This window comes from Anolis carolinensis, chromosome 2, assembly GCF_035594765.1.
Source record: "Anolis carolinensis isolate JA03-04 chromosome 2, rAnoCar3.1.pri, whole genome shotgun sequence".
Taxonomy (NCBI): Eukaryota; Metazoa; Chordata; class Lepidosauria; order Squamata; family Dactyloidae; genus Anolis; species Anolis carolinensis.
In genome coordinates this window covers 199,279,604-199,306,215 of record NC_085842.1, presented here as the reverse complement: position 1 = coordinate 199,306,215, position 26,612 = coordinate 199,279,604, and the positions used below count along the sequence as shown (strand labels likewise).

At 40.5% G+C, this 26,612-nt stretch overlaps 1 protein-coding gene across 2 annotated transcripts; it reads right to left on the bottom strand.

Moving 5' to 3' along the window:
- On the bottom strand, positions 1-22,950 carry enam (enamelin). Of its 2 annotated transcripts, NM_001291401.1 has the most exon segments (11): positions 1-1,117; positions 1,164-3,953; positions 4,946-4,984; positions 6,245-6,295; positions 8,466-8,507; positions 10,174-10,524; positions 11,853-11,894; positions 14,366-14,410; positions 14,918-14,990; positions 16,961-17,084; positions 22,863-22,950. In NM_001291401.1, coding segments are annotated over 8 exon segments (3,294 nt in total). In that variant the 5' UTR covers positions 14,981-14,990; positions 16,961-17,084; positions 22,863-22,950; the 3' UTR covers positions 1-1,117; positions 1,164-1,292.
- Positions 22,951-26,612: the final 3,662 nt, after the last annotated feature.

Genomic DNA, 26,612 nt, shown 5'->3' with positions numbered 1-26,612 from the left:
TCCATCAGAAATGCATTTTAATGTCAAAGAGCATCAGAAGATGAGAAAAAGTACATTTGGGTCCAACCAATAATTTGCACGCCAGCAAGGAAATGTTATGCAAATTTTTGCTCAACATTGATTTGGAGTTGTTTTTTAAAGTGTTCCTGTTGTGTACACGGTGTGGTCAGAAAGGATCTATGCACAAAATAATTTATTGGTTCTTTAACGCATTATTAGCAAACAGGCTTTCTAATAGAATCTATATTTTCATGCTGCATATACCATTATCCTTTAACTGGTGTGACTGAAAATTGAATTGAAATGTGCATTTTTAAATTACGTAATATTATTTTGTGCATTGCTGGAGATTTTCTGGGGGAAAGCAGTGATTCAATTAAATAAAGCATGCACAGCAGTAGCAGGGGAGGTGGATGGAATCTGAAATCACCATTGAACAAAGTGAAAGAACTGCCTGAAGCAGCTAACTGGATATGTTGCAAAGAAACAGAAAAAAAAATATTTCTCTGCATGCTTACGGCATAGTTGGCCTGTGGGATTTTTCTCTCAGTAGTTCAAAAATGACTTATAGAATCATAGAGCTGGAAGAGACCATGTGGGCCATCCAGTCCAACCCCCTGCCGAGAAGCAGGAAAATCGATTCAAAGCACTTGCTTTGGGTTTTATACACCTTGATTTGGCTAGCATGGTATGTTCATTTCTTCATAGGACTTCTACATAGCTCCATGTGATGCTTTCTTCTGCAGAACCTTCATAGCCTTGGAATGGTTTGTTGAGAAACAGAGACATCTGCTGCCTTGTAAGTTAGGCAAGTAGGTGAAAGATTGCATAAGCACTGGGCTGTAGATACAGAAAGCATAATGAGACAGAAAAAGAATGGACGTGGGGGAGAGAAATAGCAGAGGAAAAGAGAACAGGGATTGGAAACCAGGGTTTTCTAATACACATTAAGTTCTAGATCAGTATTTCCAAAATTCTGGTCTTCCAGGGTTTAGTTCTTCAGCTCCCAGAATTGCTAATCATTTGTTAAGGCAACTCTGGAAGTTGACGTCTAAAACACCTGGAGAATTAGAGTTTGGGGATCACTGTTCCAGATTGTAAAAAATAAAAAAGTGAGGAACACCACGATAGTTTGAATTTAACATCAGCTCATGGTCCTTGAGCTGAAGACTAGCTGACTTAAGAGCTGTATAAATATGAACTATCTAAATACGTTTCTGCATCCATACAATGAAGGAAGATGCCATCACCATTTTTCATTAATACTAATACCTGAAGCATGTTTCAGAGTCTTATTTCTTTTGGAGAAGTAAGCAGTCTGGAGTACTTTGAGTGGCTAGTTCAGCCCATTCCTCTTCTGGAGCATTGATTTTCAGTGGTTTTTCTTCTACTCCATTAGATAGAAAGCTGCTGGAGATTGGCTCTGGTTTGGGTGGTATGCTATTTGGCCTTTCAGTTGGGACTGGATTCTCTCCGTAAAATGGATCACGCTGTTGATCATCAGATGGAACTTCGGTGTTAGATAAATACTGCTTTAACCAGCTTCCAAAACACGGGATCCTCTTGGCCCCGAGTGCTGCATATTCTTTCCCATCATCTTCACTAACAAGAGCTTCACTTTGGATCCCATGTGGCTGTGGGAATTGTTCAGGAAGAAAGTTTAAAGTTCCTCTTCCAAAGGACTGACCTGTCCCTACAAGATGTGCAAGGGGATTGTGTCTGTCCCCTCGAATGTTGCTTCCATGGCAGGGCATGTTCCTAAATTTGAATAAACCTCTTTGGAGGTTGGCTTCTTGTTTGCTATCTTGACTTAAGTGTGAGTTAGAGCATGGCAGACTCTTTTCTGAGCCTGCATTTTCCACTCTGAATGCACCAAGTTCTTCTTGTTCTCTCCCCCCATTCTTCAGAGGATTATTAGCTTGAATACCAGCTGGGGAATGGGCATGTCGCACATAGTTTGCATGGCTGCCATCTGGATAGGTTGAGCTTTCTTTTGCTTCCCATAGAGCATGCCTGAATTGAGGAGCACTTCTTAGTGGTGCCAGTCTGTTTTCCCTTGGCATTGGAGAGTCATCTGCACAGCACAACTGGTTTGCTGTCGATTGTGAGGTTATCATTCTGCGTTCTTTTGGGTAGTCATCTGAATATCCCATTCTGTCCAGATAATGCCTTCTTCTAGGAGCATTCTCAGTGGAAATGGGTGCATTCATATGTATGATTCTCTCTCTGTCTTCAACATGTGTTGGATTTCCTCTGAAGTCTGTGGAATAGATATTATAGTAGGGTGCAGTTTCTTTCTGAGCAGATGGATCCACTCTTTGGGGGACCCATGTGTTTCTTTCAGCATATTGTGCTTCTTCTTGGAAAGTGTTCCTTTGTTGTGGAGAGCCTGACTCTACGTTCTGGAATTTCCTTTCTCCTTGTTCAAATTTACTGTTGGTACGATATGGCACGTTTTCCATTTGCCTCAAGTGTCCTGCAGTGTGAACTGGAGAATGTTCTTCTTGGGTCCACTGGTTAATTTTCCGATATGGTAAATTACTTATTTCACTAGGTGGATTTTCTGTAGTATATTTTTGATATGTCTGGTGATGAGTTGGATTGTATGGAGAATTACTGTACTGGTTGTCAGGATCATGCAAGTGTTGTTCACGGGTCCATGGATCTTGCCTGGGATATGGTTCATACTCTGGCTGTATTCTTCTGTAGTAGGTGTTCCTTTGTATCTGATCTGAAGGTGAAACTGGAGGATATGGTGGACTTTCCCTTTGGTCTGATGGACTAATTGTGGGAGAGTGTTCTCTGTCCTCCCATGCTCTAGGAGGGAAGGGATGGGTATATTGATTATAGGATTTTTTCCCTGAATATGTGGGCATTTCCCTCTGATTGAAAGAACCAGATGAATACATTGAGCTCTGTCTTGGAGGAGCTTCTTGGAACAACTGTGAAGCCTCCCGATTATTCCATGTAGGGGTCTGTGCAGATAGAAATTGTCCTCTTTTCTGATCAATATGATTAAAGGGTTGCTCTCTCCAATCATACTGATGGGTTTCTATTTCAAATGGAGTTCTTCTTGTGGCTAAATTTACTCCCTGATGAGACAATGCATTTGATTGGTGCATTCCAGAAGGCTGGAATCTTTCAGCATCCTGTCTTGCATTATAGATGTTATCAATTCTCATTGTCTTAAACTGTGGGTCCAGAGGATGGCCTTCAGGTGGAGAATTTTTTGGATCATTGTCTCTGTAGATCGGATCTTTATTCCACTGGCCCACAGGATCTGAGCTAGGGAAAGGCACTCTGTCTATTTGACTGAATTCATTCCTCTCAGGGTAATGAGGTTGTTCTTGTTGCCCATATGGAATATGTCTTGTGTTTGTTGAGGGATTGTTGACATTTGTGTTTTGGATATTACCTCTGTGATTAGAATTCCAACCATTACCCATGGGATATGTTGGGTCTTCGGATTGTATTGAGGGGTTCCCTCTAGAAATCAAATTCTGCTTTATATTTTCCATATGTTCATGTGGTTTATGGATATTATAAACTTGCATAGTGGAGTGCTGTCTACCTGAAGGAAAACTCTGAATGACATCACCATTTGGAAGCTTAGACCTATGCCTTATTTGTTCAAGGACATTCTGTGCCACTCCATTTCCTTCTGACGTCTGAGTAGTAGGCAAAGGTGTTGAGACTGCATTCCCACTAAACATATTGTTTTGAAGGCCTGGAGAATTGGCTCCAGTAGCTTTTTCACTAAGTCCAGACATGGTACCATTCCCTCCTTGGCTGGCTGGATTAGATACGGTTGAGTTTGTGTCAGTTGAATTGGTCACTGGGTCAGTTGCTGGGCTCTCTTTGGGTGCTTCTTTGTCTTCTTGTTCAAACATCTCTTCAGAATAATATGGAGGCCGACCGCCCATCCCTTGGTAGCCAGGTCCAAAATAGGGATTCTATATGTACATAACAGAAAATAAAAAAATTAAAACGATTATAACTCTATTAGCAATCAATCAAACTGTGGCGCAGGCTGTTGAGCAACCAGCTGCAACAAATCACTCTGACCAAGAGGTCATGAGTTTGAGGCCAGCTCGGAGCCCCGTGTGTGTCTTGTCTTTGTTCTATGTTAAGGCATTGAATGTTTGCCTTATATGTGTAATGTGATCCGCCCTGAGTCCCCTTCGGGGTGAGAAGGGCGGAATATAAATACTGTAAATAATAGTTTAATTGTTGTTTGAACTTGATGTAACTTTTACCGCACTCCCGAGTTTAATGAAAAATTGATACCAGAGGATAATATAAAGCAAATTTTGGGAATATTTGGCTCTCTAAATGTTGCTGGATGTCCTGTCAGTCATAGCTTACATAGCCCATTGGAAGGATTATGGGAGTTGCTGTCCTAACACCTAGAATATTCCACATACTTAGCCCTGTTATAAAGTTTTGCCCTAGGTCTCTGTAAATCAAGCAATGCTTTAAAATGTGTAAGCAAGCTGGACAATAATTGTTATCAGCCCACAACAGCCTGGCCAGTGCTGAGACATGTTGGAAGTTTTTCTCATATCTGATGGACTGCAAGTTTCCTAGTACTTGTTATATCAAGTGTGAAAAGATTTCATAAACATCTACACTGGGGTAGAATTTGTGCAGGCTTCCAATAGGGTGTGTAAAGCTTCAGAACTCCGCTCTGTAATTCAGAGATAAATACAAATTTCTGAATTAATAATTTCTGCAAAGCTGGTCTTTCCTCCCTCAGAGTCTTTATGTCTTTGTGATGTTGCACACCCTCAGTTTTTCCTTCATAGTCTAAATGAAGATGATAATGATAGCCCCAAAGTGATCATTGACTTGTCAAAGCAAAATCATGTTGGAGAATTTCAATACTTGCTCTTTATCTGTAAGATTCACCCCACATTGTCCCAAGTACATTTCTTTATATATTTACCCCTTCTTCGCTGTTAGGTGGCCGTCCAAATGGCATACGCTATGAAAATAGAAAATAGAATAAATTTGAAGACACAGGAAAAGAGAAATTATTTAGGTATTAGACAGCTACAAATGGATTGCAAACAAATGCTGCCATGTGGGCTGACCTACTGATCAGGCCTCTAACCATTATTTTTTCATTCCCCTCCAACAGTCTTTCATGCCCATTGAGTATGCTGAGTTACTACCAGTTTAGTCCCTGAGCCTACTGACACCTCTCTTTTGTAATGGATTGTACCACTTTTGTTATGTGAAACTCCTATATGGTGTTCTGCTTCCCTATTGTAGCCTGGATATGATCCTGAGCTCTGAAAAGCAAATTGGTAACTCTGGTACCTGCCATCAAATGGCTAAGGCTTTGAGTAAAAGCCCAGCAGCAAATGGCCTGTCTGAGGGCCCTTCCACACAGCCGTATATCCCAGAATATCAAGGCAGAAAATCCCAAAATATCTGATTTGAACTGGGTTATCTGGGTCTACTCAGATGTGGGATTTTCTGCCTTGATATTCTGAAATATAGGGCTGTGTAGAAGGGCTCTGAAAATCAAGGTTCAGCTCTGTTAAGCACAGACAGATTTGCTACTGCATGTGTTGCCTGTGGGATTCAGGTAATTTTATAGCTAAAAAAGTAACTGTTCTAAGCTATGAACTCAAATCCAAATCCTAGTAACAGATAGATAGATGATAACATCATAAGGCCTGTACTCTATAGTTTCCTTAAAGCATAAGAAACTAAGATATAGTAAGCTGGTCATCTCTAAAGGACATTAAAATTTGCTGAATAGCATACCATAGTCCAGAATGTACAAGTCCTTAATAATTAAATGCATTGTGTGCACACACAAAAGACTGACATATACCAAGAAGCAGCCTTTAGTTTGAGCAAGGATGAATTCACTTCAAAATGATATGGGATGTCCCTTGAACAAGTTGATTATTACTGGACATCCCAAAGAAAGCATCAAACTTCAAAGTCAACAGAGTGATGTGATGCAGCTCTTAGTAGATGCTATTACTCTAGCTAGCAAAGTCTTACATATATGAATGTGCAATAAACCAATGGTATTACATATCAAAAAGCAACTCCTTATTTAAGTGACTAGTTGAGCATTAGAGGGAGGGAATGTTATTCAGTATTATAATGGTGGTTTTATTAACATAGAGTTAACATGGCAGCCTTGCCTATCATTGTGCAATAATTTGGACCTCTTAATTTCACCCCTTTCCCCAGAGGGAAAAAATAACTTTAAATATCTTACTCCTTGATATGGGTTGAACAGTTGTGGCTGGAAGCCTCCATGACCAAAAATCTATAATACAGAAGAACAATATTATGTCATAATACAACATTTTGATTGTGCAATTGAAACATCTGCATGGCACAGTGGCTTGAATGATGAACAATGGTTGGATTTTACACAGGTCTTCAAATCTTTAGACAAGGACAAGGCATGATTCCTCAATGCCACTTCCCCTCCCTGTTGTGATGCTAAGGCACAGTTCTGAGCATGAAGGCATAAAGGAAAATCTAAAAAGTAAAGTAGACTTTGTACTGTGGTTGTACTTAAGACTGATGGGTTAGGCAGAGAGTAGTACAAACTACTCTCCAGTAATTTATATGAGAGCAAGAATAGTATAGTAGTTTGAGCATCAGACTACACTTTCATCTCCACTGTAGAATAAATGCAGTTTGATACAATTTTAACTGCCATGGTTCAATGCTATGGGATCCTAGGAGTTGTAGTTTGGTCAGGAAGCAGCACTCTTTGGCAGAAAAGGCTAAAGACCTTGTAAAGCTGCAACTCCCATGATTCCACATAACCATGGAAGTTAATGTGCTATCAAACTGCATTCATTTTACAGTGTAACAGCGTTCCATGCAATCATGCCGGCTACATGACCTTGGAGATGTCTACAGACAACGCCGGCTCTTCAGCTTAGAAATGGAGATGAGCACCAACCCTCAGAGTCAGACATGACTAGACTTAACGTCAGGGAAAACCTCTACCTTTACCTATGGATGCCATATGTTGGAAATGACCTGAGACAATAATAATATATGTGTGGAACAGGGTTGGAACACAAATATGCATTTGTTTTTGTGTTTCTTGAAAGTATCATTATGTGACCATTGTTTTTTACATACACTGTAAACTTGTAGAATTAGAAATACAGTAATGATGTAAAAAATACACATTGTTTACCGGCCAATATAGACTGTAATCAACCAAAGAGCTAGTATAAATACACATCAAGATCAGAATATATATTTTAGTGTACTTCTTAATAAACTATATATTTCATATTGATTGATTGCCTATTTCTGAAGTATGACTTGACAACTTGTGCTGTGAAAGAAACATGTCCAGGTTTAGACTTTTAGTGAAGTGATAAGACTGCATGAGCATTCCTTACGTTACATATTCTGATGGAATACATAAATGTGAACCCCAGTGTATTAACATAAAGCCTATAACAGATCATACCCTTCACATTAAAGTAAAGGTACAGGTTTCCCCTTGACATTAAATCTAGTCGTCTGACTCTGGGGGTGGTGCTCATCTCCATTTCTAAGCTGAAAAGCCAGCATTGTCTGTAGACATCTCCAAGGTCATGTGGCCGGCATGACTGCATGGAGTGCCATTACCTTCCTGCCAAAGGGGTACCAATTGATCTACTCACATTTGCATGTTGCCGAACTGCTAGGTTGGCAGAAGCTGGGGCTAACAAGGGGAGCTCATCCCCTCCTGCAGATTTTAACTGCTGACCTTCCAGTAAATAAGTTCTGCAGCTTAGTAGTTAAACCCACTGTGCCACTGTGGCCCTCACCCATTGTGAAAGGCGTTCTGTTGTTGTTGTTGTTGTGTTAAGTGACCCTATCACAGGGGTTTCAGGGGCTGAGAATGGATGGCCTGCCCCAGGTCATCCACTGGGTTTCATGACTGAGAGGGGAATCAAACTCAAGTTTCTAGAGTCATAGCTCAACACTCAAACCACAATACCACACAGGCTCTCCATTAGTGGCATACCTATGTATATATTCCCATTATGCTTGTGTGTCTCCTTTCACGGACAATCTAGTGGTTGTTACTCTCCTCCTTTTTACACAGCACCTGTGTAAAAATCTCAGAACAGTCTCAGAGACCTCCCACATGGTCAATCCATGCCTCTCAAAGAGTGGGCTAGGAGAGGACAAGCATCTGGCTATGTCTCCAAATCAAACTTTATTTATACCTCATCCCATCTCCCCTTGGGGACTTGGAGTGGCTCGGGGCAAGTCCAGATGTGGAACTACTACATAACCTAATCACGGGTATTTTTAAATTTATGTCTGTGTATACCTGCATTTCTCTATAAAGTCACCTTTCATCGGGTTTTATTAGGCAAGGAACACTCAGAGACCTCCAGCATCTGGTATTTGTTGGTGATTTCCAGTCAAAGTGCTAATAGGACTAATCCTAACTGGAAATACTATCTCACCTGTGGAAATTGCCAGGGCTGTTGAGGATGTGGAGGGAATGCCTAAAGGAGAAAAAAATAAAATACATCATTGGGATATAATACATTTAAATCCTCTCAAATGTCACTATGCAATGATTATAATAAAAAGGCAAAAATTCAACCTATGTTTGCAGTTATTAGGGTTTTGCTTAAAGTGACTCCAACATATCAGTTCTAAAATTTGCAAAGCTAAACAAAAACCAAACTAATTAATGTTGATGGTTTAGGATGGGACATGTATTTATCTTTTCCTAATGTTCAAAGCAGTGGGTAATGTTCAGAGCATAATGTTCAGTTATTGTTAAACTGCTAATCACAACATGAGCTTTCAAAAGATATTATGGAATCTACAGTGAGCAAGGTATTTGGTTGACAGTGATGATAAGAGTTTGTTATTTTGTTCCTTCAAAATATTCTCATCACTGTTGGAAGTTGTGGTCCAGCAATTTTGGGACAATCACAAGTTCCCTACCTGCCCCAGATCTCCAGTTGGTTAAAGAGACGATATATGGAAGAAATGGACAGGAGGAGATATGGCAATCTTGCTTTTCACATAGCTGACTCAAAAGGCTATGTGTGATATCTGAGTAATAAGAAGGCAAGGAGCTTTCTAAGGTCACTTCTACACTGACCACTTCAGCTTCAAAAACCTCTTCCACACAGCTGAATAAAATACCACTTTTTCTGCTTTGAACTGGGATATATGGCAGTGTGGACTCAGATAACCCAGTTCAAAGCAGATATTGTGGGTTATTCTGCCTTGATATTCTGGGCTATATGGCTGTGTGGAAGGTATTGAGGAAAGTGGTTTCTCTATGCAGATGATTATATAATAAATCCTGGAATCAGATTGAGGCCTGGATAGTGATTACACAGACCACAAAGCACTAATGCACATTAAGGGCTTTTTGCCTGCTTTCATGGGAGCTTGTTGTCTAGCTGCCAATTAATTGAAGTTGGTTTCAAACTGCATTAAATGGTCAGTATAGATGGGGCCAAAGGCTGACATGAAGCAAGACCATGTAAATTCTTAAATTAAGCCCAGAGACTGTAATGAAAAACCATTCAAAGCAACACAGCTGAGAATTGCATATGAATCAATTGGGGTAAACTGTGGAGATGATGCAGATATTTGACCTCAACGGGATCTTGTTAACAGCTTGTTTATTTTAACTTCTTGTTGTAAGTTGTATGTATGTGTTAAATGTTTTGATATGGTTGATGGGCTAATCAATAAAACGTGATTTGATTTGTAATGAAAAACCATGTTTTGACCTGGTACCAAAAGGAAACTAACACTGTTGCCAGTTGTGCTTCCAAACAGGGCATCTCCTATGTCCTCCCAAATTCACATCACCAAAATGAAACTCCAGAACAAGACAAAATAGTATGTCCTTTAAGCAACATATACATCTACAACTGGATTTTTTTTTAATTTCTTTGTTAATTAAAATCATCATTGCCTAAAATAAGGTTGCCACCACTCTTCCTCATGAAAGCTCCTGACCCCCATGTGACAAATAGAAAAATAATACAGCTCCTCTTTCTTTGGCCTGGACTGGAGAAATGCTAGTGAGTGCGTGAGAAATGTAGAGCATGTCATGTGCTGATTCTGTTTAAGAGACACTATATTTGAGCTGCAGGAGACATTGCAACTTAGCATAAGAACTTCAACCTGCTTGTTTACCTGTGGCTGTTGCGGCTTCTCCCCCTTGGGTGGCTGAATGGGTGTTTGTGGCTGAGGCTGGAAAGGATGAGTAGCAACTGGAGGCTGTTTAGCTGGTAGATGTATTTTGGGTTGCGGCTGTTGATATCTTGGTTGTTGTGGTACCAACCGTGGCTTTAGTTGTGGCCTGCTGTTAGGTTTCTTCGGCACTGGAGTTTGGTGAGCCTTCTGTTGGGGCGGCCGAGCAGACTGGTGAACTGGCATCTGTTGTGGCCAGAGATAAAACCTCTGAAGGGGAAATGTAGGCTGCTGAGGGACCATCTGCGGGAAACCTGAGCGATAGCCATACAAGGAAGCTGCCAACTGAGTCAACTGAAATGAAATTTAAAGAAAAAGAACATGGGAAGATTTAATGGCTGAATGGTACATTGTGGTAAGAGAGATATGGAGCTTCCCCTTCATTCTATGATTCTCACTTTGCTGATATCTGAAATGTTGCAAAAGGAAGTTTTTAATTTTCTTTGCAGAAAAAATGAAGTACTGAACATTTAATGTAATATATGCTTTATTCACAAAGTAAAAGAGAATGTCCTCCACAAAGCTATTGGATTAGCACTATTGGTGGTGGCGCAGTGTGTTAAAGCACTGAGCTGCTGAACTTGCAGACCAAAAGGTCCCAGGTTCAAATCCCGGGAGCGGAATGAGCACCCGCTGTTAGCCCCAGCTCCTGCCAACCTAGCAGTTCGAAAACATGTAAATGTGAGTAGATAAATAGGTACCGCTCCGGCAGGAAGGTAATGGCGCTCCATGTAGTCATGCCGGCCACATGACCTTGGAGGTGTCTACGGACAACGCCGGCTCTTCGGCTTAGAAATGGAGATGAGCACCAACCCCCAGAGTTGGTCACGACTGGACTTAACATCAGGGGAAAAACCTTTACCTTTACAACATTGTAGTAACACATGCAAGAACATTATCTCTCCCCATACACACACACACACACACACACACACACACACACACACACTATTTATGTATTATTTACCCCATTTTTACCCTGCCTTTCTCCACCCCAGAGGGGACTCAAGGCGGCACACTATGCTTATATGAACATGTGTATGTAATGTTTAAAAATTGAAAAACAATTCAGAAAACCTTAATGCCATATATGTAGGAGCTATACCACCAATTAGTAAAAAAAACAAATAATGGTCAGTGGTTGGAATGCTAGACAGGGAACTGGAAGATCTGGGTTCAAGTTTACATTCAGCTTTGAAGCCCATTGGAGAACCATAGACCACTTACACTTTTTTTTTTAACTTTGATCTACTTTATAGGAATGCTGTAAGGATAAAGTGGGCGGGGGGTATCAAATTATGCATGATGATTAAAGCTCAATAGAGAGAAGATGGAATATAAATATAACTGAAGTTAACTGATAAAACAACAAACAGCCCATTCCTTTGAAACCAGGATTAGCAATGCAGCGAGACTTTTGGACCCAGTAGGAGAAATGGCAGTTTGTCCCAGTTTCATGTCCAGTGTAATATGAACAATAGTAGAAGCTACTTAAGTGAGAGTAGGAGATTTCACCCCAATTTCTGCAATTTTAACTCAAAATTATTAAACATAGGGATGGAGAGGAAGAGAGGAAGATATAAAAGTATATGTTGCAACAGCCAAGAGAAGAATGGACTTACTTGAGGTGAGTTTAGATAGCCAAATGGACCATACTGCATCATCTGCAAGCAAATATATATCTATTAGGCTGTGTTGAATTTCATCCGAATATTCACCAGACACAAAAGGTAAGTAAGAGACAAATCCTCCCTCCAGTACTGTTTCACCAGCCTCCAGGGCAAAACAGCTTCCCACATCACATGGAGGAGGCTTCACTAAAGTGTTGCTGAAGTGAGCCTTCTCATGTTAGGAAGAAAGTGTCCTACGATGCTTTCACTCCAGTTTGGGGTGGGGTTTCAACAGGAAGTCCAGCAATGTTGTGTGCTTGGCAGTATGCCCATCCATTGCTGAACTGTCCCTTTAGCATCCTAGGATGCTAAAAAAGGTAAGTCTGATGAGGTTCCTCTTAATAAGCTCAGTATATAAATCAGAGGTCCTCAAACTTTTTAAACAGAGGGCCGGTCCACAATCCCTCAGACTGTCAAGGAGCCAAATTATCATATTTTTTTATATACGAATTCCTATGCTCACAGCACATGTCTTCTTTGTAGTGCAAAAAAGAAGAAGAAAGAAACACAACAAAAATGAAAGAACAATACAATATTTAAAAATAAGAACAATTTTAACCAACATAAATCTATCAGGATGTCAATGGGAAGTGTGGACTTGCTTTTGGCCATTGAGATAGTCAAGTTAATTAGGATTGTTGTTGTTGTGTGCCTTCAAGTCATTTCAGACTTTGGCTGAGCCTAAGTCTAAAACTGAGTGCGGGGCCCAGGTAAATGAGCTTGGAGGGCTGCATCCGGCCCACGGGCACCACTGATATAAATCTTCATTTACTGATGGTGATTCAACTACTCTTGACTTTACTAGTAATATGCAGAGTTTCTGGAACTGTTTTTAAAGTGGAGGAGCTCAACACTAGCAGGTAGGTTGTTTTTAATGTCGCTACTTGCAAGCATAATGTGTACTTAAAAGTGTCCAAGTGTGCATAATATAGATTGCAGGCAGCCTTAATTATTAATTGAAAGGCTTACCAACAATATCTGATTTAATATTTCTTGGTCACTTGGTATACTTCTATATATACTACATAGAAGTCTTGTGACCTCATCAGATGGGTCTGTTTTTGGTAGTATATGCCAGTTCCCTTGCAATTTTGCAATGGAGGCCACCAGCTACCATCGCATGATGTAGAATTGCTTCTGGCAGGGCTCCATTACAAAACTGCAGAGGAATTGGTGTATGCCATGCAAGCAGCAATACAGGAGGCTTCTCATGTTGCATTGGGATCAATGAGAAGAAGCTTCTCCTATGTGATGACGTGGGGAAAGGGAAAAGCCAGGCAATACAGGGCATGGGACAACAGGTTCCCCATGTCCCATGGCAGGCACCACGGGATTTGCCATGATCTGTGGCAAATTGGACAGCGGGTATGATGAGGTCATTGGTAGTCCAATTTTGCCAGATCATTTCTGAAAGGAAATGCTCGGCCCCCTCCCCTCCCCCCCGCCCAGCCTAGCTTTCCATTTGGGGGTTCATAGTACTATAACAGTGAGAATAAAATCTGATCCTAGTACTTCAGATATTTTAAATGCTAGATTATCTCTCAAATTCAATGCTGCACCCAGCCCTAACATTAGCTGCAGTGGGATGGTGGTCTTATACAGTAATGGTTAGTTGACAGGAAAGAATGATGAATTATTAAAGAACTATGTGTGCCTTTCAATCTGCCACCTAAACCGAGGGAACACCATCTCTGTCAGGAGATAAAACTGCCCTGCAAACTCCTGAACAGATTGAGATCTTGCAAAGCATCTCCTGATGGAAAACCTTTTGTTTCTAGCTTGTTGTTTTAGGATTCTGCTGTCCGCTGTCACTATGTTGACTTCTCCATCTCTACTTTCCCTGCTTCCAGTGGCATCTTTAAGCTAGTGAATGTTTGCCGATGGGTGCTGTCCCTTTAAAAGTGCTGAAACAAAATTCAAGTCAAGCTAATTGGCTTTTCTAGCTGAAATAGGAAGAGATACCATCTTCACCTTTGCCTTAAGCATCAACATACTTTGGGAGTTTGGGATGTCATGTACTTTGGTTAGCTAGATAATAAATTGTTGACAATCACATCACACATACAGTCAGTCTTAACCACAGATTTGTATCCACATATTTTGTATCCCCAGATTCAGCCATCCATGGTTTGAATTTACACACACACACACACACACACACACCCCTAAAGGCAAGCCTTGATTTTGCCATTTTATATGTGGGATGCCATCTTAATATGCCATTAAGGCAGTGTTTCTCAACCTGTGGTTCCCCAGGTGTTTTGGCCTAAAACTCCCAGAAATACCAGCCAGTTTACCAACTGTTAGGATTTTTGGGAGTTGAAGACCAAAACATCTAGGGACCCACAGGTTGAGAACCACTGCATTAAGAGGATGGACTTTAAAGGGGCATCTCTAGTACAATTAATAGAATCCAGTGCTTCACTTTAATCCTGGTGATGGGGGAAAACAGAAAAGGTACTTACTTCTTCACTCTTACTTCCAAATCCTGCCTTGCGGGGTTTGCGCAACTAAGATTAAAACAAAAAAATAATGAAACATTATTACGCAGTCAGGTTAAAAGGGAAAATAGGAAGGAAAGGAAAGACAGATGTATCTCCCTTAAAATGTCCCTAAAATCTTAGTTTTATCACCTTCATCGATATATCTGGTAAGGACTCAAGACAGAGCTTTCTCATTGTCTGTTTCCAGGCTATGGATCTCTCTGCTAAGGGAGACTTGTTGGCTCCCTCTCTGCTCTCCTTTCATTGAAGAGCAGAGAGAGAAATGTCTCTGTTTAAACATACCTTCCATTTTTAACTGCTTGGGTAGTGCAATGTGTGGGATTTGATGTGCTTTTAATTATCTTAAACACATTTTTCATTTTGTTTTGAGCCACACCATTTTATGTAGGGTGTGCGCTGTTTTGGATCCTCACGGGAGAAAAAGTGGGAAAGAGAGAGAGAGAGAGAGAGAGAGAGAGTAGATAGATGAATGGCTAGATAATTTAGCAAACTGGCTGAACCTGAAATACTTACCCGCACAGCCCAAGATGTGCCTATCAGGCAGAGATATAGGAGGAGTTGCTTCATTCTTTGCATTTTTCAGTTCCTGAATAAACATACACACAAGAATCAGGAACATGGTTGTATTTGATTAGATGATTGTGTTGCATCATACACATATTCCATAAAAATTGTCAGAAACTGAAATGAAATCCGTCACACCTAATGATAATGCTTCTTGTAGAAGAAAGCATACAAAACTTATGACTCAGATTTGGTTATAGTCAGAGGATTTTTAAGGACTCACTTCATATTGAAAACCATATATAAGAATGGAGGGATGGTATAAGTTCTTGTTGGTATCTAAATTTCTACGGCCATGGAACATATTTGACAATAATACATTGAAGCGTATGATCCCCCATCTGCATCGTATGAACTCCTTAGTTACATCCAGATTGGATTACTCTAATGCACTCTGTGTTGGGTTGCCTTTGAAGATGGACCGGAAATTGCAACTGGTACAAAGATCGGCAGCCAGACTTCTAACTGGAGCTAATTATAGAGAGCATACAATGCCCCTATTAAAGCAGCTCCACTGGCTGCCAATAAGTTTCCAGTCCCAATTCAAAGTGCAGGTTATGACCTATACAGCCTTAAACGGTTTGGGTCCTGCTTATTCTCGAGACCACATCTCCCCCTATAAATCAGCGCAGGCTCTAAGATCTGCCAAGGAGGCCCTCCTCTCACTCTCACCTCCATCACAAGCGTAGTTGGTGGGGATGAGAGAGAGGGCCTTCTCGGTGGTAGCTCCCTGGCTTTGGAACTCTCTCCCACTCCCCATCGTTTCCCACCTTTCATAGGGACCTGAAAATTTGGTTGTTTCAGCTTGCTTGTGACAACACCTAGTCTCTAGTCACAAATGTCCAGTCCCTAGATTTGACAAGAATATGCTGCTGTCTTCACTTTATCCAATACCTGGCCCTATTTATGCTGCTTGCACTCTCCCATGCCTGGCCCTTGTATGTCCTGATCATGCCCATTGTACTACGGCAACTGGTTTCACTGAGTATTGTTTACGCAGCTGGTTTATATTTTTATGTTTTTTTAATTTGTGTTTTTAACTGTTTTGTTATTTTTAACTATGTTTTTATTTTAATCTATGTTTTTACTTTGATTGATTATTTGTTATTTGTGTCTATGAGATTTTGTCACATATGTACTGTAAGCCGCCTGAGTCCCTTTTGGGAGATTGTGTCAGGGTATAAGAATAAAGTTGTTGTTGTTGTTTTATTATGACACAGCAAACAAGATAGATATGCTGGATTTTGTATCACAAAATCACAAGTTGAACACTTCCCAAGTGTCTAGGACTGTGTGGTGTATTTTCGGATGATGCTTTCAAATCCCAGTAGGGTGGCCTTTTGCAGTTGGTAGATCATGATTTTGTCAATGTCTATTGTTTCCAAATGCCGGCTGAGATCTTTTGGCACGGCACCCAGTGTGCCGATCACCACTGGGACCACCTGCACTGGTTTCTGCCAGAGTCTTTGAAGTTCAATCTTGAGGTCCTGATAGTGGCTGAGTTTTTCCTGTTGTTTTTCGTCATTAGTATTATTATTATTATTATTATTATTATTTTTATTATTATTAAGTGGGAGTAGCTGAACAAAACCTTCTGCCCATGATCTGCTGTTTGTAGAGACAGGTTCTTCTGACACATAAAACCCAAGGTCATATATCTCTTCAGTGCAGAGTTAACACTTGCCAGAAAAGTTACATTGTGCAATTCTTATACTTGATGCCCATTTAGCCCAATGGATATTGATAGTGGTCAGTGACTGACTGTTATGCAATTGCAATACACCGTGCACAAAGGAAACACACAGAGGCAATGCACATTCACATGCTACTCTGTGTACTTTAATTAGCAAATGAACAACTTCACTTACACTGTCATCAACTGGATATGAATGCTGAACATTGTTTATTAAAATCACTCTGGATATGTAATGTAACATATGCCTACAGGGATGCTAGTCAGTTATTGGAAATAAAGTTCAGATTGCTACATACCTCAGGAAACAAATACAGGCATTCCTGATAGTGGTGACCGTGCACTGCAAAAGTAGTCTTCGCCACCATGGAGCCTTCAGCATCACACTGTACAAGAAGGCATTGCACTACAATCCAGTTGCACCTGCGAGACAAAAGAGTGGCATACAAGTTGACATTATTTAAAGGTGGAAACAGTGTTTTAAAACAATCAACATAACAAACTAAAAACATTTCACACAATTTAACAAGTTGCTTGTGAAGTCCTGCCTGAGTTATGGTGGCCCTAAAGTGAACTGATTGACAAGGCATACTATCTCTTAAGTCTCAACTTTATCCAATAGGTTTCCATATCCAAGCAGGAATTTGAACCCTGGTCTTCAGAGTTATGGTCCAATACTTAAACATCTATCTGTCTGTCTGTCTATCTATCTATCTATCTATCTATCTATCTATCTATCTATCTATCTATCATCTATCTATCTGTGGAGGAAGTATAGGAAATCAATGTGGTCATAGAGGCTGTAGTAAAAAGCCCTATATTAACTTGTCACTGAAATGAAACCGAGAATGATTACTGCATTTGTGTGTGTGCTGTATAGTTACTACAGACAAGAGAATTGAGGATGCTCAAGTAATTTTGCATCCTTGCATGCAAGAACGAATATTATATGTGAAGGTGTTTCATTTCTACAATACCCCATTGGCATTACATTTGCAGAGCACAGAAAATTATTTTTTGAATATAATTCATTCCCATTTGGAAAGTAATTCATTTGTTATTCTGTGTGTCTGTGTACTTGTTAGTTATCCATTACTTCCGAGGCTCAACCCTTATAATCAAATGGCATTCATTCAAAAAATGTGTCTAAAAATCCACCTATAAAGCTGGCTTTGAAGTATCTACAAAGATAACTACCAAGTTTCACTTCATATGCCCACTACATTATATGAATTATGAAAGATAATATTGTTATGTCCTTGATTCCAAGAATAGTAGTTCACTAGGTAAAGGTAAAGGTTTCCCCTGACGTTAAGTCCAGTCGTGACCGACTCTGGGGGGTTGGTGCTCATCTCCATTTCTAAGCCGAAGAGCCGGCGTTGTCCATAGACATCTCCAAGGTCATGTGGCCGGCATGACTGCATGGAGTGCCGTTACCTTCCCGCTGGAGCGGTACCTATTGATCTACTCACATTTGCATGTTTTCGAACTGCTAGGTTGGCAGGAGCTGGGGCCAACAGCGGGCACTCATTCCGTTCCTGAGATTTGAACCTGGGACCTTCTGGTCCGCAAGTTCAGCAGCTCAGCACTTTAACACACTTCACCACCAGATCACTACAGATAACTAAAATACATGTTACTCATAAGATTCAAGCTCATCTGTTTTGTTATTATAGTGCAATCCCTTATCCATGGGTAATACTTTCAAAAAAAAACCCTCTGAAATCATTGATAATAGTAAACCCTTGATTTTGAGTATACTTGTGTCAGTAGCACACCACAGAATCCCACTGGAGGATTTAGAGAGGTTCAGAAATGCTTCCTTGTGTGTGTGATTGTGTGATTTTTTTGGAGCTTGAACAAGTGAAACCGTCAATATAAAATCTGTGGATAAAAGGGCCATAATACACTTTCATAGGAGGAGGACTTTGAGGGTGGTTTTCCAGAGTCTCATTGCTATAGACATTTCTGTTTCTGGGTGCAGTGAACTGGGAAGGTCAACTGATACTCTTTCAGAAGGTTGAATTTCATGGCTTCCGAGTTTTAGTTCCTTAGTTCAGCATTTTTAAAATAATTTCTCAATTTACCATATCTGAAATTGCATTTACAGCCAACAGGCTGCTCCTTCAGGGATTTTCCTAATAACCCAGGTCTAAAATGTATTATGCAAATGTGTCATTTGAGAAATGAGATTTCATTGATTTCATTCTATTAATTTTTCCGGAAGAAACATCTAAGTAAATGTGCTTAGGGTTGTCGCCAAGATATAATTTAAGTTAGCATAATCTTTTTTAAATGTATATGCACAAGAGGAATAGGACGACGTGAACAGTGTCCTCTTTTCCTTCCAAAGTATGAAGTATTCCCATACCTGCAGTAACTAAAGACTCTTAGATCAGAAGCTGCAACAGATTATAGAAAAGCAGAGCACTACAAAATCCACAGATTGTGCCAAAGAGATGAGTATGAGCGTCAGAAGATTTATTGACTGTTTTCCCAAAAGGAACTTCTGAGAAAGATTAACTGTTATGGAGAAGTGAAACTAGGATGACAAACCGACCCATTTGTTTGCTTGTTTCTACAAACCCAAACAACTGTAGCACGAGTGTTAACTGGAGCAGGTTACAGAGACTGTACTATGCCTCTGTTGAAAGAGCTCCATGGGCTGCCAGTTTGTTAATGCCAATTATGACCTATAAATCCCTACATGCCTCAGGTCCAGGCTATATGGCACATTGCATCTCTCTGAGCCTCCGATGGCTCAGTGTGTTAAAGCACTGAGCTGCTGAACTTGCAGCCCAAAAGGTTCCAGGTTCAAATCCGGGGAGCGGAGTGAGCTCCTGCTGTTAGCCCCAGCTTCTGCCAACCTAGCAGTTCGAAAACATGCAAATGTGAGTAGATCAATAGGTACCTCTCCGGCGGGAAGGTAACGGTGCTCCATGCGGTCATGCTGGCCACATGACCTTGGAGGTGTCTACGGACAATGCCGGCTCTTCGGCTTAGAAATAGAGATGAGCACCAATCCCCAGAGTCGGACATGACTGGACTTAACATCAGGGGAAACCTTTACCTTTACTATCTCTCTCTCTGTGAACCAGTCCATGCTCAGAGATGATCAGGAGAGATCCTTCCCTCAATTCTAAGAAATGTGTTCCTCCACTCACTTGGCTTGGGGGAGAGGGAAGGCAGGATGCTGGCAATGGTCACAGAGGACAAGTGGTATTCAGGTCTATGGATAGCTGCCTCTGCCTGCCCTGTAGACCTCCACACTATTTGCCCATCTTTCTCACATTCGCCCAACCAATCCCCTTCTGTTTGAGTATGCAAGGGAACAAACATGTCACACTCCATCCCATCCCATGCCGCCCCCTCCAAGTGAGTGAGCAAGTGAGTACATGAGCAAACACACATACACATATTTCCTCTTCCAACTCTGCATCTCACCCACTGTCCCTGCTTGCTCAAGGGAGTGAGCACATGAGGAAACATACTCACATGCCCACTCTCCCTCCTCATGCTCCCGCATCCCATCCTCACCCCTCTGTGCACACTAGTGAGTGCAAAAGGGAATGTGCACCATTCCTAATGCATAGAACCAAGTGGCATAAGCCGACAGCAAATAATCCAGAAATCATAAAATCCGCAAAAGTTAAACTGCAAGTGTGGAGAGACAGCTGTATTATTCTTTCAAATTATGGCCCCTTTTAGTCTCAATATTTTTGGGGAAAGAGGAATGATAATAAAAATAGTAGTAGTAGTAGTAGTAGTATCATAGAATCATAGCTGAAAGAGACTCCATGGGCCATCCAGTCCAAACCCCTGCCAAGAAGCAGGAAATCGCATTCAAAGCACCCCCAACAGATGGCCAGCCAGCCTCTGTTTAAAAGCCTCCAAAGAAGGAGACTCCACCAGGCCTGTAGCCGGGGGGGGGGGGGGGGGGGTTAAGGGGTTCAACCCCCCCCCCATTTTTCAGGTTAAAAAAAACCCCTGGTTTACTCATGAATTTTCACTGGTTAACCAAATCCCCATGATAAGTCTATGAGACGCAAAAAATTAAGAGTCCCTCCAGGCACTATCTCAAGCAAATATTAACTGGTCTGTAGACGGGGGGGGGGGGGGGGGGTGTTAGGGGTTCAACCCCCCTCCCAAATTTTCAAAACCCTCCCCGAATTTTTTTTTCTGGCTAAGGCCCTGGCCTCCACCATACTCTGGGGCAGAGAGTTCAACTGCTGAACAGCTCTTACAGTCAGGAAGTTCTTCCTAATGTTTGAATAATAATAATAATAATAATAATAATAATAATAATAATAATAATAATATGCAAAGATACTGTGGGACTTCCGAATCCAGACTGACAAAGTTCTGGAACACAACACACCAGACATCACAGTTGTGGAAAAGAAAAAGGTTTGGATCATTGATGTTGCCATCCCAGGTGACAGTCGCATTGACAAAAAACAACAGTAAAAACTCAGCCACTATCAGGACCTCAAGACTGAACTTCAAAGACTCTGGCAGAAACCAGTGCAGGTGGTCCCGGTGGTGATCGGCACATTGGGGGCCGTGCCAAAAGATCTCAGCCGGCATTTGGAAACAATAGACATTGACAAAATCGCGATCTGCCAACTGGGATCTGGGCACATCATCCGAAAATACATCACACAGTCCTAAACACTTGGGAAGTGTTCGACTTGTGATTTTGTGAAATGAAATTCAGCATATCTATCTTGTTTGCTGTGTCATAAAATAAAATAATAATAATAGATGTAATACAACTCCAGTAGTGAGAACCCTTTAAAGCACAAATTGACATCCTCCAATATTCGAATCTGTAGAAATTCATATTAATTTTAATTCATTTTTCCTAATGTATCCTTTTAGTGTATGTATTTGGCATGCATTTTATCTATGCCCAAATGATGCACAGAAATTCATACAAAAATGTATACTTTGGGAGAACTGTGTAATACTTTTGTATGTATTTCCCTCAAATTATGCAATTTTGCCAAAATGTGATTTTTGTATACATCTTTGACTGGAGAATCCTATGACAATATCTACATAACAGAATAAATAGAAGAATGATTATGTTCTAGCCTGTGCTTCAAATCTGGGAAATTGGGATAATATGTGCTACAGCACCAATGAAGGACATTGGGAAAGTCATAAAGATTACATAAAGATTGAGTCTCCTTATGGAGACTAAAAGTGGGATATAAATAAACATCATCATCATCATCATCATCCATCTATCCATACATACATTTTTTCAATATGGTCTGTAAGGATACAATCAGTGTTCTATTTATCATACTTTTAAAATTAATACGATCTAAAAACTGAAAGTTTTTGAATAAAATAACCTCAAAAATCTCAAAACACAGGAACATATAAAAAATTTTTCTCATACACTGGAAATATTAAGTATAAATTATATATTTCCATGAAATATCATGATCTTTGCTCTATAATAATAAGTATAATATTACTATAGCAATAGCTGGCCTTTATTTAGGTGATAAAAGCAGTATGCAAAATTGGAGTTGAATGTATCATTTCAAAATGCGCCATTGTCTTACCAATTTAAGCACCATAATATATCAGTTCATATCTCTCCTCTAGGAACCAATGGGATTTAAAAGATTACAATTCTGGTTGAATTGTGCTGTTAATACATTAACCTGTATTCTGTCTGTCACACTGTATTTCTAACGTCATGCAATATAAAGGGAAGGGTGTTGTTTAATATATAAAACAGGGGTATAGCTGGGTTGGACAAAATGTGGATATTATCCAACAGATAAGAATTCTTCATTTTCAAATGAAATTTTCTCATTAGTTCTCAAATTTCTAGCATTTCAATGGTTAAAAACATAAGAGTTCTGAGTGTGAATGACTTTTAATATCTCATTTTCAATTTTTGAGGGGAAAGAGGAATGATAATAAAAATAGTAGTATTAATTAAAATAATAGTATTTTCAATATCTCTGCGAGAAATGCTAGAACTCTGGTGCTTAAGTGAAAAATTCATTAAGGAATCAGAAGTCTTATTTGATAGGGGCAATGTCCTAATTTTGCCCCCCTGCTCCATTCCTATACCCCTCCATTGTTTGGCAGTGATCGTTTTAAAAAAATAAATACAATTACATTTAAGTTTCAAAAATCAAAAAAGATTGATAACAAAGACTGAGTTATAATTACCTCTTCAATGTGAAAATGTGTTCTTGGGGTCCTGTGATGGCTTAAGGAAAAAAGAACTAAGATAGGAAATCCAAGCAATTTGCTCTTCTTTCTCAAGCCATTGGCAGACCAACATTTAAATGTTATTTTTTTAAAGCTTAGAGCCAATCAATGCACTCTAGACACTTGACGTCATTCTAGGCTACAGCCCGACAGCTGATCTAGTATGTAAGGTTTGGGATATGTTATTATAGGAGCCGACAGATCTCAAAGACTCTTATTATGTTTAATAACAATTCACAAGGAAAGAAAGCTTACAGCACATTCATCTTCCTGTCTCCATATAAGTAAGTTTTAATAAATTCAGTGGGGCTTCCTTAAAGTTTGGTGGATGTAGGATTGCAGCCTTGGAGCAGTACCATTCACTTACCTAAATAATAGTAAAATATGAATCATTGGCTGGACTGAAAACATCGACTTGGGGAGGGAGTTATTTATGAGCTAGGATCAGATGCTGACTATGCTAACTATGTCTGCTGGGAGTTGCAATCCAACAATATCTAGGAGGCTTGTGCGTGGATTTGGAGTGGTCAGTTCCCTTTGGCCAATCTGGTTTGTTTGGCTTGGCCAGATGGCCATAACAGTAAGGATTCAGCCATCACATTTTTTCGTCTATTACAAGACCATGTGGCAGCCAATCATGGCTTCTTCTCCCCTATTCAGGCTGCCACATGCATCTTGCATAGGGTTTCCCTGTGAGTCCTGCCTGTTTGGCCAATCGGAATAGAAGAACGTTGTGATGTGTCTTACGCACGTTGTGTCTAAGGAAAGGGTCCCAGGAAGGATGCTTCCTTTACCCCGAACTTCAATCCTAGACTCCCTTGAAAGGAAGATAGGAAAGGATCCCAGGAACAGATAGGGAAGCTTTGAAAGTTCCCCATTCCCACCAATGGGCCAGATCTTCCCCGATCTTTCAACTGTGAACCAGAAATGACTATTCAGCAACCTGCCCATTTTTGGGAGCTGTGTGAAAAAGGGTCCGCAGGTATCCCAGAATTTGGCCAGCAGAAATGGATCACGGTTCAGCCGAAATGCACAAGGCTAATATCTAGAGGGCTGCAAAATTGTCCTGCTGATATATAGTTGACCCTCCACATTCGCAAGTTTCATACCCACAGTTTTGATTGTTCATGAGCTTGTACCACTGTTTCTGCATCCAGAAGTTGGGGCTGTTATGTGACCATTCACATGCCAGCTTTATCTTCAGGAGGTGGGAAGGGGAAGGGATTAATTAAAAATCTGATGGTTTTTCATTCAACAGTTAACAAAAACACATTTCACTTGATATGATAGACTTCCTTCACAATCTCATATATTTTTGTGTATCTGGCTTCACAGAATCATAGAATCATAGAATAATAGAGTTGGAAGAGACCTCATGGGCCATCTAGTCCAACCCCACGCTAAGAAGCAGGAAATCTTATTCAAAGCACCCCCGACAGATGGCCATCCAGCCTCTGCTTAAAAGCCTCCAAAGAAGGAGCCTCCACCACAGTCCGGGGCAGAGAGTTCAAGTTGAGCTATGGTGACTCCATTAATGTTGAAGGGTTTTCTTAGCCATGGAATAGAGATCATTTTGCCAGGTTCTTCCTTTGAAATGTAGTCTGCAGCACCTGAGATTCATTGGCAGTCTTCCCCAAGTACTAATCAGGGCTGACCACGCTTAGTTTCTGAGATGAGATAGGATCTGGTACCTTTTGGGTATTTAGGCATAACTTTAAAGGCTACTACATAGTAACAATTCGTCTAAAATATGATGACATTCTCCCTCTCAAATCCTTTTATGTGTAATTGCATCTGTTGTTGGAAAATAAAGTATTTGGAAAATAACTATTTGTAACTAATTGTCTCCAAACTTTCTGTGTATTACTGGATGATTGAGCTTTTACAGCAATTAATCATTCTTATTCTTGATAGCCAGCTCAGAGTTTGGGAAATTACGATCAAGAAGAGTGACTATAATGAGATGTTGAAGTCATCTATAATAGAAAAGTGGCAGGTGATTCTCTGGGACCCATTACTCAATTATAGGATGGCTTGAGCATGGCATTGGAGTAATTTTTCTTAAAAGTACTGCACAAAGTTCTGCCAGGGACTTGGGAAAATCTCAAAGGTAAAAAAATGTAGTATATTCAAAATGTGTGAAGGATCTCTGTGATCAATCTGTCAGTAGTAGCACTATATCCAGCTAGCTTTCCACAATTCTGTCAGAAGATACTGAGTAAATGATTACAGGAGAATCCCCAGAGTTACAGTGGAGTGGTTTAGTAGAGATTAGTGTTTCCAGTCTACATGCTTATCTGAAATACTAAACTGAGAGGGATAAATTATTCCAGTGTGAGAGAGAATTATTAGGCATGCAGTTCTATTCCCAGTGCAGAATGTCTGCTTCTGAAATACATCTTTTCTTTGCATTTAAGTTAGCTGCAACTTTTTAATTTTTGTTGGATAATATGCTGAAAATTTCTTGGCCTGCAAAGATAATAAATGGAAATCTGGGCAGAAGGCAAGGGGCAGAAATAGGATGAGTATTGGACGAGCATATGCTGAAGCCTCCTCTTGGATGCCTATCCTGATTTTCTTTCTCTTGGCTGTCTTCTTCAGCTGACAGCTTACTTTTAAAAAACAGAAAATGGGATGCTCACATGTCTAGAGATTATCCTGTTTGATAGTAAGAGATGCCGGTGCCTTTCACATGGACCAAAAAAACAAAAACAAACTAGAACTACCTGCCTCATCTCCACTTGATGTCTGGGGTGAAGACGACAGAAGACAGAGAACTTACTACAAGCTAAACTATGCTTGTAAATTCCACAAGCATTTCTCATAGAATCATAGAATCGTAGAGTTGGAAGAGACCTCATGGGCCATCCAGTCCAACCCCCTGCCAAGAAGCAGGAAAATATCATTCAAAGCACCCCCGACAGATGGCCATACAGCCTCTGCTTGAAAGCCTCCAAAGAAGGTGCCTCCCACTGTCCGGGGGAGAGAGTTCCACTGCCGAACTGCTCCTATAGTGAGGAAGTTCTTACTGGTGTTCAGGTGGAATCTCCTTTCCTGTAGTTTGAAGCCATTGTTCCGCCTCCTAGTCTGCAGGGCAGCAGAAAACAAGCTTGCTACCTCCTCCCTATGACTTCCCTTCACGTATTTGTAAATGGCTATCATGTCTCCTCTCAGCCTTCTCTTCTGCAGGCTAAACATACTCAGCTCTTTAATCCTCATAGGGCTTGTTCTCCAGACCCTTGATCATTTTAGTTGCCCTCTGGACGCTTTCCAGCTTGTCAACATCTCCCTTCATCTGTGGTGCCCAGAATTGGACACAGTATTCCAGGTGTGGTCTGACCAAGGCAGAATAGAGGGGGAGCATGACTTCCCTGGATCTAGACGCTTTACCCCTATTTATGCAAGCCAAAATCCCATTGGCTTTTTTCACTGCCACATCACATTTTTGGCTCTTGTTTAACTTGTTGTCCACGAGGACTCCAAGGTCTTTTTCACACATACTGCTGTCGAGCCAGGCGTCCCCCATTCTGTATCTTTAAATTTCATTTTTTCTGCTGAAGTGAAATATCTTGCATTTGTCCCTGTTGAACTTCATTTTGTTAGTTTCGGCCCATCTCTCTAATCAGTCAAAATCATTTTGAATTCTGCTCCTGTCTTCTGGACTGTTGGCTATCCCTCCCAGTTTGATGTCATCTCCAAACTTGATGA

Bases quoted from the DNA above. Each gene is read 5' to 3' on its own strand.
- enam (XM_062969248.1), bottom strand. From the start codon at position 14,980: ATGCAAAGAATGAAGCAACTCCTCCTATATCTCTGCCTGATAGGCACA. The intron at 14,411-14,917 runs GTAAGTATTTCA...TTTTAATCTTAG, and splicing joins GCACATCTTGGGCTGTGCGG to TTGCGCAAACCCCGCAAGGC. The intron at 10,525-11,852 runs GTAAGTCCATTC...ATTTCATTTCAG, and splicing joins GCTATCTAAACTCACCTCAA to TTGACTCAGTTGGCAGCTTC.